Genomic DNA, 18,932 nt, shown 5'->3' with positions numbered 1-18,932 from the left:
TTTTGTTAAAATATTAAGCGATTACTGAATTATAAATTAAATACATAAATAAAAAAACTATACGTTTATCTATTTTAAACAAACAATGAAGTAATGCATGAAAGTAATAAAAATAAAAAAAGATTCATTAATTTCCTGGTTCCTATTTTTTGGTAAATTGACAAACTAAAAAAAATATGTATAAGATTTGCATTTTTTTGTTGTAGTCATAATATTTGCGAGGAAACAGTAATATTGACATTTACCGTGATCTGAAAAATCCTTTATATGCATCTCTTGACGATGAAAAAAAAAACTGAAAAAAAATCAAGCGTTACAAATGCGAAACGATTGAATAATTTGGAGAGTTCTGTTGATATCGTTAGATATTGTGATATAACAAGGATTGCTTATACTAGTATGTAGTATTTACTACGTCAAAGACTATGTTAGGAAGGATGGCCGAGTGGTTAAAGCGCTAGACTTTTACACCAAGGGTCAATGGTTTGAGCCCAGTTGTGGGTTACCTTTGTTCTTTCTTTAATTTTATTCTTGTTTGTACTTAAGCTATTTATTAATCAAAGTACTGGCAGTACTGGTGTGACGATGCTTTTGAAGAGGATTGATATAAAACATCAATTTAAGTTTATCTATATCACCACAATTGTGTATGTTGATACGAACATTTGGGTACGATACAAAATTTGGGTACGAAAATTGTGGGTACGAAAAAAATTTGCGTACGAAACATTTTTGGTACGAAAAAAAGTTTAGGGGTACGGGTAAGTAGTACCCGTGGGTAACTTGACCCATTGAGCGAACTGGGAGGCGGGTCACATTCTTGTTCATTAAGTATGGCAATACATTCATGATGATTCTCGAAAGTAGGTATGAGCACATAGCCGGACCATGTGAGCTCACTCGTATGAGCACTTGACTATCCGAGTTCGCCCACGAACATATGGATAAGTTAACTAATAGCGAAATGACCTTATACATGTATATGCTGAAATCTAACAATCGAACGAAATATCAAACATGGTATGTACACTTAGGTGGTTGTGTAATTTCTGTAAGAATATCGTATTCAATATTTAAATTTTAAATGATTGTGCCCGCACTTGAGTTTGTTGCTTTGTTTGAGTCTATACGCGCCTAGGCTGCACCCAGTGTGTGTATTTGTGTTTTTCCAAGTAATGAGTTACCTCCGCGCTGAGGCTGCATAATGTTGGGGCCCGGAATGTGTCCAGCACTCCAACCTAATAAGATTAGATCGACGACAGTTGGGACGAATTTTGAATGATAGCTGCAATTTCCAGCTATTTGTTTTGTACTGAAATACTTTTTAATTTTTTATATGGTCAAATGCTGCGGGGGTGAGATTTTCCGGAAAAAAACAACTGTCAGGAATGGTGACCACAAAACATACAAAATATAACATTGCGCCGGGAGCGGTAATCGAACCGGTGTCGTAAAGGTGAAAAGGCGAACGTCCTAACCACTGCGCTAGCGGGACGGACAATTACGCAGGGACATGTTGTTTTATCTATATATATCATAGCAGTGCAGCGTTTACAAATTCAGGTTCGAAATCGTTCGCATTCTTTAGTTTTGTGATCACGTAAAAAGTTAATTTTACATGTTTTTATTCGCAATTTATTTACTAAATCGAGAACAAATATCAAACAAAATAGAGAAAATATATACATGTAGTTGTTTCATTGGTCCATAAAAATAAAATGGATGTAAAATTACTAATTTGAAATTAACGTTCTGATACACTTACTGAATCTGTTTCCCCAGGATATGCTGTTCTATTAATATTTACCTTTATCAACACGAACGTCAACTCTGCTAGGAGAATGTTATCAATGAAAATCAACGAGCAATCTCCTACGCAGTGGCGAATGCCAAGGGAAGTAACTGAAAAATCGAGTTATCTCAATCGGACTGGCTCGGTCTTTTACATAGGTCGCCATTGTGACGATTTTTTTACTGGTTATCAAACCTTGGACGCTGCTGTTCCAGCATCGTCAAAAAAGCAGCATTTAATGACAACCATAAATCATGCCACAATCTGTGAAAAGTTTCCTTTATTGAATGAACAGCTATGTCAGATATTTCCATGCCGGCACTCAACAATGCAATAAAACTACACTTCAACACCGTTATTTCGAACACCGATAATCCGAAGTCACCGTTATTTCGAAGTATTTTTCAGGCCCCGATTTTGGTTCTTCTTTGTTTTATGTAAAATTTCATTGTTAACCCGAACTTCATTAAACCGAAGAAATCGTTAATTCGAAGTGATTCTGTCGGTCCCAACACTATAATTCGCATCTGATTATCAGTCTTTTATCCGAAGTCATTACTGCAAAACACTGAGCGTAATTTCACACCTTTGTCGTCTGCGCGTAGCGTGTTAATTTTATTATGTCGTCAAAAGCCGATAATTACTATTTACGTAGTTTTGCATTCTTTAGTAACAAACAAACGTGTCACGTTAGGTCTGAGTAAATGTGGTCAAATGAAATGCATCATTTATAAACTCTACCGTTTTAACAAAAATCATTACAAAATGTCTGATACAAACAAGTCAACCACGTAACTATTTTCCAAACCAAATGTCGAGCAATATGGAGAAGGGCCCGGTACCCAACCCGGGAGGATATCCGGATCGGCAGTTATAATACAATCTTAAACGTCACGTCGGTGCAGTTTCAGTCACACTGCCGTAATAGCAAACAGCTCTTATAACAACAATATAAAATAAGCTTACCTTTATCGAAAATTCACTGCGTGTATAAATCAGTTTGACATGAAACGTTTGAAATATGATGCACAGTTGTGGCTATACATATGTATATGAATACTGCTTGGCTCTTTTCCAATGACACACCTTTTGATGTTTGATTTCAGTTAATAAACAAAATAAATTGTATCCTGTTCGAGCTGTTTACATGCAAATGCAATCCACCCAAATGCACTTTACACAACAAACGACGCTCTGTTGACGATTGAAATATGATTTAAAAAAACAACAAGTTAGGACAAGCTTTCGTCAATGCATATTTACGGATGTAAGCATTACAAATTCCCCACCAACTTGTTTACCATTATTCATTTTGTCATTCAACTTAACATAAAACAACACGTGTTTTACGTTGGTGAATAACGATTAGTTGTATCTGTTTGTTCAATTTTCATTTACGATGGATGGCGTGTCTAAAACATGGCGTAAAAGGTTTTATTATTACTTAAGGCTTGTCTATAGATTTTTTTCTGATTTTTACAATTAAATGTTTTAATAACCTTAACAAAGTTAAAACATTTTTAGCCAGAGGGCCCTGAAGCACTCACATGGGTACGTGGTAAACCATTTAAAACAACTTAATAATTATGATATTTTATATGTTTTGTAATTAGAGAAAAATAAAAAGGAGAAAAGAATCGTTGTATTCCTCCGTTTGTTACAAGTAGAAATCTTATGCTTTCTGACTAGTTTAAGTTTTTAAGTAAAACAAGTATTAATAGCAGCGTGTAATCGAACCATGCGAATTCCACAATGTTTTATTTTTACAGAATCAAAGAAATCTTCTGTCAAATGTTTATTTCGAATTATCGTTAATCCGAAGTTTTTTTAAATGGTCCCGACGACTTCGAAATAACGGTGTTACAATGTATTTACAATTAGACACATTCCACAAATTCTTAGAATGGTTTTATATGTTGCGGACAATATCAAACAACGTTCACCCTTTGAAGAAGGGCATATCTGCTATCTTAACGCATTTGATGATAAGACCCTCCGGCACGAATGTCGGAACTACGAGTGCAATATGAGAAACAATAACGAATTAACAATAGGATGCATATAGCTTTGCCACAACTATGGATATATAGCAATAACAATTGTACTATAACTGCAACAGAGGTTAGTTTAATATCGTCGTCACATGATCTACGAAGGCGACATATGTCGACTGATTCTATATGACCCACATTTATTATATCACATGGGTCAGGCACGCCTCTTTGAAAATTAAAAATAATGTCAACATGTTTGAAATGGCAGCACGGTATATTAATAGCATATATTGTTCATTTAGTGTTATATTGCCAATGATAATATAATAAAACTAAATATTTTTGTAAACTTATTGCTTTCAAAGCGCAATGTCATGGACAATTTACTCTATTACTATATTTTGCTGTGTTCACTTAAATTGAATAAAATTATATTTATCCGCATTCTTCAAATACATTATTGGAATACTACTATAAGCGTTCCTTATCTTTCAGACATCTACAATTTTCTCAAGATATAATGCAACGACATTCAAGAACACGAAAGTAAAGACTACTTATTTGCGAGTAACTTCATTGTCTGAGGTTACAAAAGTGTCAAAAGCAAGTAACTCCAGAGTGGAGAAAAGCACAAACAGGTTGAATGTTGAAGTACAAAGAGTGTCCTCTTTTAAGACAGTAAAACGTCCAGTTATTAAGAAGAGAAATGAAGATAAAGGTTTCAAACTATTTTCCGGACCAAGTAAACCAAAACATAATGGATTGACTTTAGACGTTTTGCAATAATTGACGCCATTTAAAAATGGCGTCGATTTAGTGACGCAAGAGTCACGTGATCTGTTGCTGAACTGCATAAAACTACACCCAAGTGTTCACGAAGTATTTTTTCCGGAAGCGACGAAAGATCCCCGAATAACCGACGAAGATTTACGGGGATTTCCGATTCACAGCCTGGCGGTTGCAGTCATTTGCGAGGCCATTTCAAAAGGATAGGATCCGTACAAGTTTTACTGTATGATCGAAAAGAATAACTTGGAAAGTGTGCTGACTGAACTGTATACTATCGTACATTAGAAGAAATTGGGTAAATATTGCTTTATGCCATTGGTTATTAACAAAGAAGTATCTGCATAATAAATATAAGAAGTGACCAAGCACTTAAAAATGACGTCATTCACAAACCTTAGGCCGGATATCGTTGACCCTCAATTTCATTTTGAGTCTAAAGAAAAATTAAATTAAAAAGTAAAACATAACTTTAATATTTAACTTTATTTTGCACTGATTTGATCATTGAATATTTATTAAGTTCTCTATATTATAGCTTGTGTAATTCGCAAAAAACACAGGAGAACGATAAACCGATTAAATTTCAATATACACAATAAATAGTTATGTGGTCGATTACCTTTCTATGTTCTGCTCCTTCCCTTGATTCACGCAGGGTAGTTATCGCTTACTAGCGCTAGATTGGTCATTGTGGGCGCGGGTACTTCTTGCATGTAACCCGGGTACTCATAAGTATACTTACATATACACCGGGTACGGTAAATATACTCAATCGTACCCGGTCGATAATAGACTGTACCCAAGTTGTATTCCCGCCCGAAATCCGATGTCGTAAAACGCGCTACCGATTATCTTAAACAAACTTCTCTTTTAAAAAAACTGAATCAACATACTTTTTGAGTATGAGTTTCGGTTATAAAGAGGCCATTTAACAGAAAATTGACAACAATGTGAATATAATTAAGTACAACAAAATAGCCCTGAACGACCGATTTAGCGTTAATTTTCCGGGGAACCTTTTAGTATATTTACCGTACCCGGGGTACATGTAAGTATACTTAAGAATACCCGGGGAATATGTAAGTAGTGCCCGAGCCGAAAATGACCAATCGAGCCTTACTGGCATCACTAAGTATTTTAGCATTGGAAAACCAGGTAATCGAGGAAAAGAGTGAGCTGAACGCCGTAATATTACTACTGTTGAAACCTCGAAAGTCCGACCGGACTTGTTATTTGTTGTTGTTGTTTTCTCCAGGGTTCTCCATGTACTGCGCTCTGTACCCGTCCGTAGTGAGAGACGCACGGACGAACATCAGTTTGCAAGACTTCATTGACGATGATGGGTAAGCTTGTTCTCTGTCTTTTTAAAACATGTTTAATTATTTAAATTCGTTGGCAAGAAATTTCGTGGTTAAACAAACTACAACTTTTTCATGGACACGAAATTTCGTGGATTTTTTATGTTGGAAAAGCAAGAAATATGCCTCGAATGTTTACCGTGTTGTCGACCATGTGGGAATTTATAAAAAAAACGAACGACTACTTTCAGGCCGGAGTGGGCGGAGCGTATTATTGAGCGCATGACGGAGCCCTCTTGGACGATGGGATGGGTGCAAAAATAGTCCGCGGTCATGTGACAGAAAGGAATACAACACGGCGATGAACACACTGTTCGTGAAATTGCACATGTTGGACCCGCAGTCTGTCATTCCAACATTTCATCTGCTGAATCACATCCGAGGTACGTGCTGGAAATATTTACATATACACATATTAAGGTGTTGTCCTTATTTGCATATCTAAAGTTACATGTTGGCAACATATCAATAGATACATAGTTGTGTTAATAACGTATCCACAGGTACGCTGTGGTGTTAATTATATATGAGCCGCGCTCTGCGAAAATGGGGATTATGTTTGTGGGTCCCAGATTAGCCTGGGCAGTTCGCACAGGCTAACCAGGGAAGAAACTTCCGTTAAAACTTGATTTTTGCTAAGAAGAGACTTTCGTGAAACAAAAAAATGTCATAAAAGCGGAAAGTGTTGTCCCTGATAAGCCTGTGCGGACTGCAAAGGCTAATCTGAGACGACACTTTACGCACATGCATTAAACCCCTTTTTCACCGAGCACGGCCCATATCCTTAGATACGTGTTGGCATAAATTATTTATCACCATATACTCACATTCAAACATTGGTGCAAATAAAGTATAGAAAAAATAGACAGGTTTCCCGTTTGTTTGACGATGATAAATCATTTTCCGTATGCATTGGTTTGAACTATCGAAAAACAGAATGACGCTATGTGTTTGCGCTGTTCTACAACATTCCTCTTTTTGTATCGAGTTATTAATACATTGTTTGATTGATGGCTTGTTACGTTGCTTTTGGCCATAATAAGGTACATATATATAATAAATATAATAGTTTATGATTGTGACAGCGGGATTGTCGCACAACCAACTCATGAGACACAACCCACCGAAACATGCAATATCTTACTGATTAATTAAACTTAATATAGTAATACAAATTTCGCATGGTGTATACAGTGACTTCATAAAATAATGTATATTTTGTAAGCAAAGAGTTTTTGTCTTCATTTCAGCTCTCCCGGAATGCAACCTAGAGCTGGCCACCCGGGACTACCTCGGAGGCTCACTGGACGCTGCGGCACTCAGCGCGCATGCGCGGACTGCCGTAACAAAGGAGACCATGCCTAGCAACGGCGCGTCGCGCATGAGCCTCGACGAAATCGAAGTTTTTTACGGCATTGACGTCGAGGAGTTTATAATGACGGAAGCACGTAACGTCGGCGTCTGGAACGGGCGACGTCCCGACAATAAAAGAACTAGTGACCTCCAGGATAGATGCAGCGTCATGTAATCTCGTGATCACATTTGGCCGTTTCCGGCTCTCGTCGAAAAAATGCGCACGCATCCAGATGTCGCATCCGGAATAAGCTCGCATACCCTATGGAATAAGCATCAATTGTTCGTCTGTGACAACGAAATGAACAAACGCATGCGTTAGTTGTGACGATGTTACAAATACGTTTCGTTGATTTGGACCTTCTATCTAATGACGTCGAGGTCTGGACGGATTTATACAATTACACATGTGTTTAGATTTTGTGGGAGAAAATCTCCAGTGTGCTTCCGTATTGAATGTAATATTGTTCATTCGACTTATTTTGTACCAAAATCATCATGTTTGTCTTCTGTGAATGTTTTAATTGTAAAGCGTACATTTTTGGTGTGAACAAATGCAAATAATGCGGTATCGATGTATAAGTTATGCTATTCACACATTTTTGAATGTATGACAAGTATTGATAAAACAGTTCGTGTGTTATACGTAACTATTTAATATAATACATCGATGACGAGCGATATTTACACGTGTTCGCTTGTACGCTTGTTAATTATGGTAGATCTTAAGTCACAGGCTTATCCGGGACGACATGTTCCGCCCAAACTGGATTCTCGCTAAGAAGAGACTTTCTTTAAACGAAGAATACCATAAAAGCGGACACTGTCGTCCCTGAAAAGCATGTGAACATGCATTAAACCCAGTTTTCCTAAAACGCTGCTCTTATTATTCTTGTTATCGCATAATGTTCAAAGTTTTGCCTTTGTTATTATTATTAATGGTTGCTAAATATGTTAATATTTGAATATATAATTCAACATGTTGTATATGTAAATATTTGTATATATGTAACATAAAATAACATGTAAATATCTTTGAATATGTTTTATGTAATACAAAAGTTGTTACGATGAATTCATATTTTATTTACGTTTAAAATTAAAATAACAAAAGCTTATATTTATATTAAATAAACAAAACTGAATTGGTACAAAAGCTTGTTCTTGTTTTTATTTCAAATCACACGAAACAGCGTCTACGTTGCATGTTATGATCACCTGAAGTCTATCTTTAGTTGTGTAAACTATTTCAAAATGTTCAAAGCTGCAGGCTTATGATGGATACTTATACATTTAATTAAAACCATCGATTTAGTCAAGACAAAGTATAAGGGTATGCTGGATTCGCAATATTCGTGTGTGTTTATGTCTGTTTTACTTCCTGTCCTTGCCCGTCCGTCTTCCTGTCTGTCTGTCTGACCGTCTGTGTGTCCGTAGACAAACAATTTGCCGATTGCCGATTATAACTCCTACACTATTTAAGGTACACCAATAATACATGCATGCACTTTACATTATATGAAAAAAATGCGCATGTGCAATTCTGCATCAGGCTTCGTTAAAACTTGTTCGAAAATTATGACCCCTGCCCTTCGAACATTGAATTATTGTAACATGATTATTGTACCCTACTTGCTACATATCGTACGGACGGACGAACACAGACAGGAAGAAAAACATACGCGACTAATTTCCCTTGGTAAGCTGGTTTACCAGTTCTAACTGCACTGATGTCCTACTTGATTTGGAGGTATGGGAAGAATTTCCCGAGAACCAACCCCCGGGAGAAAGTTTCGTCCCTACTAAGACGGGTTAGCGCAGTTTGTAGAGTGCTTGGCACCAAATATGAGAGTCGCGAGTCGGTTCCTCGGTCCGGTCTCTGGTCACATTACTATTGCGCGGGCTGGTTATTCAAACCTTTCTTCGGCTATCCTCCCCATGCCTCTCATTGAAATAAGGCAGCTTTTAGTTTAAAACCATGTTTTTAGCTCGATCGCATAGAAAGTCTTAGGCTTATATGAAACGCTCTTGAGTCCGTTGCCTGGGCCTAGCCAGTACTTGCTGTCTATGGGTGAGAACTTAACAACGCTCAAACAGTGGGGATCAAACCCGTGACCTCCCGATCGCTAGGCGGACACAATATCCTTTGCGACACAGCGATCTTTAAACGCCAAGGCCGTTGCTTCTGGCCAATGTATGTTCAGTTAGAACTGCTAAACCAACAAACCAAGGTAAGTGAGAGTTGGTAAAGTGAGCGCCTTGACGTGAATGCATATCGTGGAAAACAGAGAAATCAGTGAAAAATCTAACAACAAACAAACAAACAAACAAACAAAACTGTGACACGTTCGGTTTGATGAGCCGTGCTCTGTGAACACGGGGATCAATGCATGTGCGTAAAGTGTTGTCCCAGAACAGACTGTGCAGTCCGCATAGGCTAATCAGGGACGACATTTCGCTTTCATGATATTTTCGTTTCAAGAAAGTCTCTTCTTAGCAAAAGTCAAAATTTTGCGGAAAGTGTCGTCAATGATAAGCCTATGCGAACAGCACAGGCTAATCTGGGACGGCACTTTACGCACATGCATTAAACCGCTTTTTCACGGAGCACAGTCCATATGTATGAGTGTATAAAGCATATTAACATATTTAATTTAATTCAATTTTATTTTATTTCATTGATCACATAAGTAATTAAAATAGGTAAACACAATTTATGACTGTCTACGTATTTAAACCATCTGTTCACAGCATTGATGAATGGTTGTTTATGTTTAATGTTTACGATGATTTTCATGTCTGGTCGTGTCAATTATAAACATGCATTGATGCTACTTCTTTTGAATGGATCAGAGATTATCATAATAAGTTTGACCATTAATACACTTTCTATTGCAGTTATTGATTTTCACTTTGAGTGTAAGAAGGCTCCACATTGCTTGTATACAGCATCTATTTGAAAATGAATCAGGTTTTATTCTATGAAATATGAGCGATCTTTAAATGAAAGGTTTAAAGACGTGCGTCAAACGTAAAAAAGGAGAAATTATCAAGTTAATGGATGATAGAGTGATGTGGGCTTTTCTTATTGATTGATTTTAATTAAATTCTAATATGATTAAAATGCACCGCTGTATAAGTTGTAATAATTTGAACGTTCAACATTAAATAACGTATTAGTAAACAGTTACATTTTATTTCGCAAATACGCATCTACGTTTATTTTTTTAAATCATCTACGTCTAATGTTTTAAGTCATCGACGTCTAATGTTATAAACTGATTTGCTACATGCGTTGCAATATAGTAAAGAAGTAAACGAGCTTTATACCAAGAAAGATACAGGACTTTTAATTGCATAACTTTATCAATTGATAAATAACGTTTCCATCAAATGGAATTATTTCACGAGCAAAGGAACATTCGATAGAGTAATAAGACTTTAAGGGAACACATATTATAAGGGGGGAGGGACTTAAAGGATTTGTAAACAAGTTCAAAGAACCTAAACATGCAGGTTTTGGAAAGAAGAAGGTTTTTCGGTAGTGTTTTCATTCTGACGACAATTTTATGTGCATGTAATAAGTATAAATTGATATTGTGACGTCAAATTTCATCATCATCATCAACAACACCACCTTAATAATGACATTAATATAGTAACTGTATCGGTACCACTTCCATCATCTTGAAAAACACCGACGACATCATCAGCAAATAAATTTTCTTTTAGAACAACAACAACAGCAACAAAAAGAACTACTTTTACATGAAATATCAAAAACAACAACTACTACTACTACTTCTACTACTACTGCTTCTTTAATTAGGAATAGCTTGTATTCAATGTAAATTGTTTTTATTTGAATTTAAAAACAAATAACTGTGATGATTATGATGATGATGATGATGATGATTGATGATGATGATGATGATGATTGATGATGATGATGATGATGATGATGATGATGATGATGATGATGATGATGATGATGATGATGATGATGATGATGATGATATGATGATGATGATGATGGTCATCAGCATTTTACTTAAACTTCCATTAGTATAATTTATTATATAATTAAGTTGCTGTTGTTCCTGTAACTAAGTGACTAATTCTGTACTACAACAAACTATTGATACAACGTTCATTATTTGTTTATCACACGCGTTGCGAGGTTAAAAGTACTCAGTTTTCTCATTCACAGAAGGTTGTGGCGACATCGGGACATATAACCCGGAGCGCACATTGCCAATACCGGAACTGGTATCGGTAGGTCGTTTTCGACATAATTATTTTCCTTCGTTAAACCGTTATTGTTATATATGCAAAGTGAACTCAATGTAATTGATAACATACACGTAAACGGTCCATTGATGCCAAACACGTAAACGGTCATTGATGACAAACACGTAAACGGTCATTGATAACAAACACGTAAACGGTACTTGATAACAAACACGTAAAATGATAACCAAAACGTTAACATTCATTGATAACAAACAAGTAAACGGTCATTGAAAACAAACTCGTAAACGGTCATTGATAGCAAACACGTAAACGGTCGTTGATAACAAACACGTAAATAGTTATTGATAACAAACACATAAACAGCCATTGAAAACAAACACGTAAAACGGTCGTTGATAGCAAACACGTAAACGGCCATTGATAGCAAACACGTAAACGGCCATTGATACAAACACGTAAACAGTCATTGATAACAAACACGTGAACAGTCATTGATAGCAAACACGTAAACGGTCGTTGATAACAAACACGTAAACGGTTATTGATTACAAACACGTAAATTAACACATAATTTTTATCTGAACACTTTCCACTTTTAGGGCTGACATTTTTTATTGGGTCTTCCAAGTCGCCTTGCTGCGGAACGCTCAACAACTGGAAATTCTTTGTGACGTCAATTTGGGACGTCACGATGCATCTATGGCGGCCGACATCGACATCAAGTTACGAACTTATTGCGCAACAAACATTTACAGGTAACGGAGATCAGACAAACTTAACTTGATTTTATTTAACAAGTTCCACACAAAAGTACAAGCTAATTCTCGGAAGGTTATTAAAAAAATCCGCATATCTTTACACTGAAATTAAAGAGGGAATAATGACATTCGGCGTTTCGATTATTTTGTTTTACTTTGATTTTTTTCACGAATAGAACAAGTACACTGTTATACACCTATGCCTAACAAATGTTCGTTATAAATTAAAACAATCAGTTGCCACAATTTTAGTCACCGATATTCTGATAAACGGCACGGCAAAATATTGAACATCAGACATGTATATTGAGTGTTTGTCAGAAGAGAACGAAGAACTTTAACATGATTTTATTAATAATTTTCCGGTCCTAATAATGTATTTACAATGAACAAATTCTCAGCAATAACATAAAAATAAATAAAGAACTTCCACATGATTTACTTTATAGTTTGTCGTTCTTTATTTTGTATTTTAAATGTACAAATTCGCTTATTTTCAGCCGCCGTCGGACTAAACACTCCTTTGTCGACGGGTACAGTAGAGGTTGAAATCGATGACGTCATAGGGTGGTATGTGTGACATCACTCCATGTTCATGGCCGTTTTTGATTTAAGATTGTTATATTTATATAAAACAGTTCATATGTGTGTGAATAAATGAACACCATTCACTTCATACACTTCCGGTACATAGAAAACATTGTATCCGATGGTCTGCCCTACCGCGAATGTTAGTGCTGCTATCGCGGTAAAAAGTGAATAGTGTTACCAGTTGACTGTCTTTTGGCCCTATTCCACCACGAAAACAAGCCCAAGATTCGCTACGATTTATCACATTTATTGAATCGGGAAGACTCGTGACAGTCTACGATTCAGTTACGACACTGGTACGATTGATTTACGACGAATCGTGGGGTTCGGTTGAAGTCTTGCAAATAGGGTCGCGACTTCACTACGATGTGTAAGAATCTTCTGCGACTGTACTACGAACGATGCAGATCGGTCACGACTAAGCTAGGACCTCACCGAACGCACCCATTAATTCGGCGCCAATATCTACTGATATTGATTCTAACACCGCACGCGACTTGTTTTCTATAGACATAGAAGGAAATCAAGTGTGGGTTATTCTGCAATAAATTGTGGGCGGAGTTTTATGTTTCGAAAATAGTTCCGAATAAATAAAGAAAACATTGCAGTAAAATGCACGTGCTAAATCCCGCTATAAAAGAAATGCAATAAATGTAGCATGTATATAAATGTAATGAAACAACAAATTGTATATTTAGTGATAAGTGGCTTGACCACGCCTGCAAAGAATGTTTTTTTTAAGAAACGTAATTAAGAAAACATTTATAGCATGTCAGCTTTTTAAAAGAATTAATACACGTGTGTTCATTTAGTTTTTATTAGTGTTGTTCTCAATGAAAGTGATGTAATTTGCAAAATATTTATGAATGAAAACGACGTCATATGTTTGTACAATTCAATGACGTCACTAAATATTGAACTTTGTACTAAGAGGGGCAGAGTATTGGAAATTATACTTCACGTCCAAAAGCTTGAACCAAATCAATCCGAATCGTGTTAGAATATGAATAATATTTTTATATGATGGCTTGTTGTCGAATAACCGACAGTAAGGAGTATAGATTCGTGTTATCAAAGCACTCGTGCTCCGCATTCGTGATTTAATTCCAACGCATCGACTTCGAAATAACGGTGTTACAATGTATTTACAATTAGACACATTCCACAAATTCTTAGAATGGTTTTATATGTTGCGGACAATATCAAACAACGTTCACCCTTTGAAGAAGGGCATATCTGCTATCTTAACGCATTTGATGATAAGACCCTCCGGCACGAATGTCGGAACTACGAGTGCAATATGAGAAACAATAACGAATTAACAATAGGATGCATATAGCTTTGCCACAACTATGGATATATAGCAATAACAATTGTACTATAACTGCAACAGAGGTTAGTTTAATATCGTCGTCACATGATCTACGAAGGCGACATATGTCGACTGATTCTATATGACCCACATTTATTATATCACATGGGTCAGGCACGCCTCTTTGAAAATTAAAAATAATGTCAACATGTTTGAAATGGCAGCACGGTATATTAATAGCATATATTGTTCATTTAGTGTTATATTGCCAATGATAATATAATAAAATTAAATATTTTTGTAAACTTATTGCTTTCAAAGCGCAATGTCATGGACAATTTACTCTATTACTATATTTTGCTGTGTTCACTTAAATTGAATAAAATTATATTTATCCGCATTCTTCAAATACATTATTGGAATACTACTATAAGCGTTCCTTATCTTTCAGACATCTACAATTTTCTCAAGATATAATGCAACGACATTCAAGAACACGAAAGTAAAGACTACTTATTTGCGAGTAACTTCATTGTCTGAGGTTACAAAAGTGTCAAAAGCAAGTAACTCCAGAGTGGAGAAAAGCACAAACAGGTTGAATGTTGAAGTACAAAGAGTGTCCTCTTTTAAGACAGTAAAACGTCCAGTTATTAAGAAGAGAAATGAAGATAAAGGTTTCAAACTATTTTCCGGACCAAGTAAACCAAAACATAATGGATTGACTTTAGACGTTTTGCAATAATTGACGCCATTTAAAAATGGCGTCGATTTAGTGACGCAAGAGTCACGTGATCTGTTGCTGAACTGCATAAAACTACACCCAAGTGTTCACGAAGTATTTTTTCCGGAAGCGACGAAAGATCCCCGAATAACCGACGAAGATTTACGGGGATTTCCGATTCACAGCCTGGCGGTTGCAGTCATTTGCGAGGCCATTTCAAAAGGATAGGATCCGTACAAGTTTTACTGTATGATCGAAAAGAATAACTTGGAAAGTGTGCTGACTGAACTGTATACTATCGTACATTAGAAGAAATTGGGTAAATATTGCTTTATGCCATTGGTTATTAACAAAGAAGTATCTGCATAATAAATATAAGAAGTGACCAAGCACTTAAAAATGACGTCATTCACAAACCTTAGGCCGGATATCGTTGACCCTCAATTTCATTTTGAGTCTAAAGAAAAATTAAATTAAAAAGTAAAACATAACTTTAATATTTAACTTTATTTTGCACTGATTTGATCATTGAATATTTATTAAGTTCTCTATATTATAGCTTGTGTAATTCGCAAAAAACACAGGAGAACGATAAACCGATTAAATTTCAATATACACAATAAATAGTTATGTGGTCGATTACCTTTCTATGTTCTGCTCCTTCCCTTGATTCACGCAGGGTAGTTATCGCTTACTAGCGCTAGATTGGTCATTGTGGGCGCGGGTACTTCTTGCATGTAACCCGGGTACTCATAAGTATACTTACATATACACCGGGTACGGTAAATATACTCAATCGTACCCGGTCGATAATAGACTGTACCCAAGTTGTATTCCCGCCCGAAATCCGATGTCGTAAAACGCGCTACCGATTATCTTAAACAAACTTCTCTTTTAAAAAAAACTGAATCAACATACTTTTTGAGTATGAGTTTCGGTTATAAAGAGGCCATTTAACAGAAAATTGACAACAATGTGAATATAATTAAGTACAACAAAATAGCCCTGAACGACCGATTTAGCGTTAATTTTCCGGGGAACCTTTTAGTATATTTACCGTACCCGGGGTACATGTAAGTATACTTAAGAATACCCGGGGAATATGTAAGTAGTGCCCGAGCCGAAAATGACCAATCGAGCCTTACTGGCATCACTAAGTATTTTAGCATTGGAAAACCAGGTAATCGAGGAAAAGAGTGAGCTGAACGCCGTAATATTACTACTGTTGAAACCTCGAAAGTCCGACCGGACTTGTTATTTGTTGTTGTTGTTTTCTCCAGGGTTCTCCATGTACTGCGCTCTGTACCCGTCCGTAGTGAGAGACGCACGGACGAACATCAGTTTGCAAGACTTCATTGACGATGATGGGTAAGCTTGTTCTCTGTCTTTTTAAAACATGTTTAATTATTTAAATTCGTTGGCAAGAAATTTCGTGGTTAAACAAACTACAACTTTTTCATGGACACGAAATTTCGTGGATTTTTTATGTTGGAAAAGCAAGAAATATGCCTCGAATGTTTACCGTGTTGTCGACCATGTGGGAATTTATAAAAAAAACGAACGACTACTTTCAGGCCGGAGTGGGCGGAGCGTATTATTGAGCGCATGACGGAGCCCTCTTGGACGATGGGATGGGTGCAAAAATAGTCCGCGGTCATGTGACAGAAAGGAATACAACACGGCGATGAACACACTGTTCGTGAAATTGCACATGTTGGACCCGCAGTCTGTCATTCCAACATTTCATCTGCTGAATCACATCCGAGGTACGTGCTGGAAATATTTACATATACACATATTAAGGTGTTGTCCTTATTTGCATATCTAAAGTTACATGTTGGCAACATATCAATAGATACATAGTTGTGTTAATAACGTATCCACAGGTACGCTGTGGTGTTAATTATATATGAGCCGCGCTCTGCGAAAATGGGGATTATGTTTGTGGGTCCCAGATTAGCCTGGGCAGTTCGCACAGGCTAACCAGGGAAGAAACTTCCGTTAAAACTTGATTTTTGCTAAGAAGAGACTTTCGTGAAACAAAAAAATGTCATAAAAGCGGAAAGTGTTGTCCCTGATAAGCCTGTGCGGACTGCAAAGGCTAATCTGAGACGACACTTTACGCACATGCATTAAACCCCTTTTTCACAGAGCACGGCCCATATCCTTAGATACGTGTTGGCATAAATTATTTATCACCATATACTCACATTCAAACATTGGTGCAAATAAAGTATAGAAAAAATAGACAGGTTTCCCGTTTGTTTGACGATGATAAATCATTTTCCGTATGCATTGGTTTGAACTATCGAAAAACAGAATGACGCTATGTGTTTGCGCTGTTCTACAACATTCCTCTTTTTGTATCGAGTTATTAATACATTGTTTGATTGATGGCTTGTTACGTTGCTTTTGGCCATAATAAGGTACATATATATAATAAATATAATAGTTTATGATTGTGACAGCGGGATTGTCGCACAACCAACTCATGAGACACAACCCACCGAAACATGCAATATCTTACTGATTAATTAAACTTAATATAGTAATACAAATTTCGCATGGTGTATACAGTGACTTCATAAAATAATGTATATTTTGTAAGCAAAGAGTTTTTGTCTTCATTTCAGCTCTCCCGGAATGCAACCTAGAGCTGGCCACCCGGGACTACCTCGGAGGCTCACTGGACGCTGCGGCACTCAGCGCGCATGCGCGGACTGCCGTAACAAAGGAGACCATGCCTAGCAACGGCGCGTCGCGCATGAGCCTCGACGAAATCGAAGTTTTTTACGGCATTGACGTCGAGGAGTTTATAATGACGGAAGCACGTAACGTCGGCGTCTGGAACGGGCGACGTCCCGACAATAAAAGAACTAGTGACCTCCAGGATAGATGCAGCGTCATGTAATCTCGTGATCACATTTGGCCGTTTCCGGCTCTCGTCGAAAAAATGCGCACGCATCCAGATGTCGCATCCGGAATAAGCTCGCATACCCTATGGAATAAGCATCAATTGTTCGTCTGTGACAACGAAATGAACAAACGCATGCGTTAGTTGTGACGATGTTACAAATACGTTTCGTTGATTTGGACCTTCTATCTAATGACGTCGAGGTCTGGACGGATTTATACAATTACACATGTGTTTAGATTTTGTGGGAGAAAATCTCCAGTGTGCTTCCGTATTGAATGTAATATTGTTCATTCGACTTATTTTGTACCAAAATCATCATGTTTGTCTTCTGTGAATGTTTTAATTGTAAAGCGTACATTTTTGGTGTGAACAAATGCAAATAATGCGGTATCGATGTATAAGTTATGCTATTCACACATTTTTGAATGTATGACAAGTATTGATAAAACAGTTCGTGTGTTATACGTAACTATTTAATATAATACATCGATGACGAGCGATATTTACACGTGTTCGCTTGTACGCTTGTTAATTATGGTAGATCTTAAGTCACAGGCTTATCCGGGACGACATGTTCCGCCCAAACTGGATTCTCGCTAAGAAGAGACTTTCTTTAAACGAAGAATACCATAAAAGCGGACACTGTCGTCCCTGAAAAGCATGTGAACATGCATTAAACCCAGTTTTCCTAAAACGCTGCTCTTATTATTCTTGTTATCGCATAATGTTCAAAGTTTTGCCTTTGTTATTATTATTAATGGTTGCTAAATATGTTAATATTTGAATATATAATTCAACATGTTGTATATGTAAATATTTGTATATATGTAACATAAAATAACATGTAAATATCTTTGAATATGTTTTATGTAATACAAAAGTTGTTACGATGAATTCATATTTTATTTACGTTTAAAATTAAAATAACAAAAGCTTATATTTATATTAAATAAACAAAACTGAATTGGTACAAAAGCTTGTTCTTGTTTTTATTTCAAATCACACGAAACAGCGTCTACGTTGCATGTTATGATCACCTGAAGTCTATCTTTAGTTGTGTAAACTATTTCAAAATGTTCAAAGCTGCAGGCTT

General features: G+C 36.5%; 2 protein-coding genes and 1 long non-coding RNA gene across 2 annotated transcripts in view; 2 read left to right on the top strand and 1 right to left on the bottom strand.

The window, feature by feature from the left end:
* LOC127850688 (uncharacterized) overlaps nucleotides 1-8,367 on the top strand; it is an 8,814-nt gene extending 447 nt beyond the window's left edge. The window contains exons 2-5 of the long non-coding RNA XR_008035407.1: nucleotides 4,282-4,870; nucleotides 5,831-5,918; nucleotides 6,125-6,316; nucleotides 7,184-8,367. This is a non-coding gene — a long non-coding RNA (uncharacterized LOC127850688). The remainder of the gene's footprint in view (nucleotides 1-4,281; nucleotides 4,871-5,830; nucleotides 5,919-6,124; nucleotides 6,317-7,183) is intronic.
* The window catches only part of LOC127850679 (uncharacterized), a 272,021-nt gene that overhangs the window by 62,092 nt on the left and 190,997 nt on the right, over nucleotides 1-18,932 (bottom strand).
* LOC127850687 (uncharacterized) lies at nucleotides 16,532-18,764 on the top strand (the record flags this gene model as incomplete). The annotated part of the gene is made up of 2 exons (XM_052383948.1): nucleotides 16,532-16,688; nucleotides 17,556-18,764. Coding segments are annotated over 2 exons (435 nt in total), but the record flags the coding sequence as incomplete, so codon positions are not given.

Source organism: Dreissena polymorpha, chromosome 11 (genome assembly GCF_020536995.1).
Source record: "Dreissena polymorpha isolate Duluth1 chromosome 11, UMN_Dpol_1.0, whole genome shotgun sequence".
NCBI classification, from domain to species: domain Eukaryota; kingdom Metazoa; phylum Mollusca; class Bivalvia; order Myida; family Dreissenidae; genus Dreissena; species Dreissena polymorpha.
Note: the sequence above shows the minus strand (reverse complement) of the source record. Positions and strands in the feature narration are given on the sequence as shown.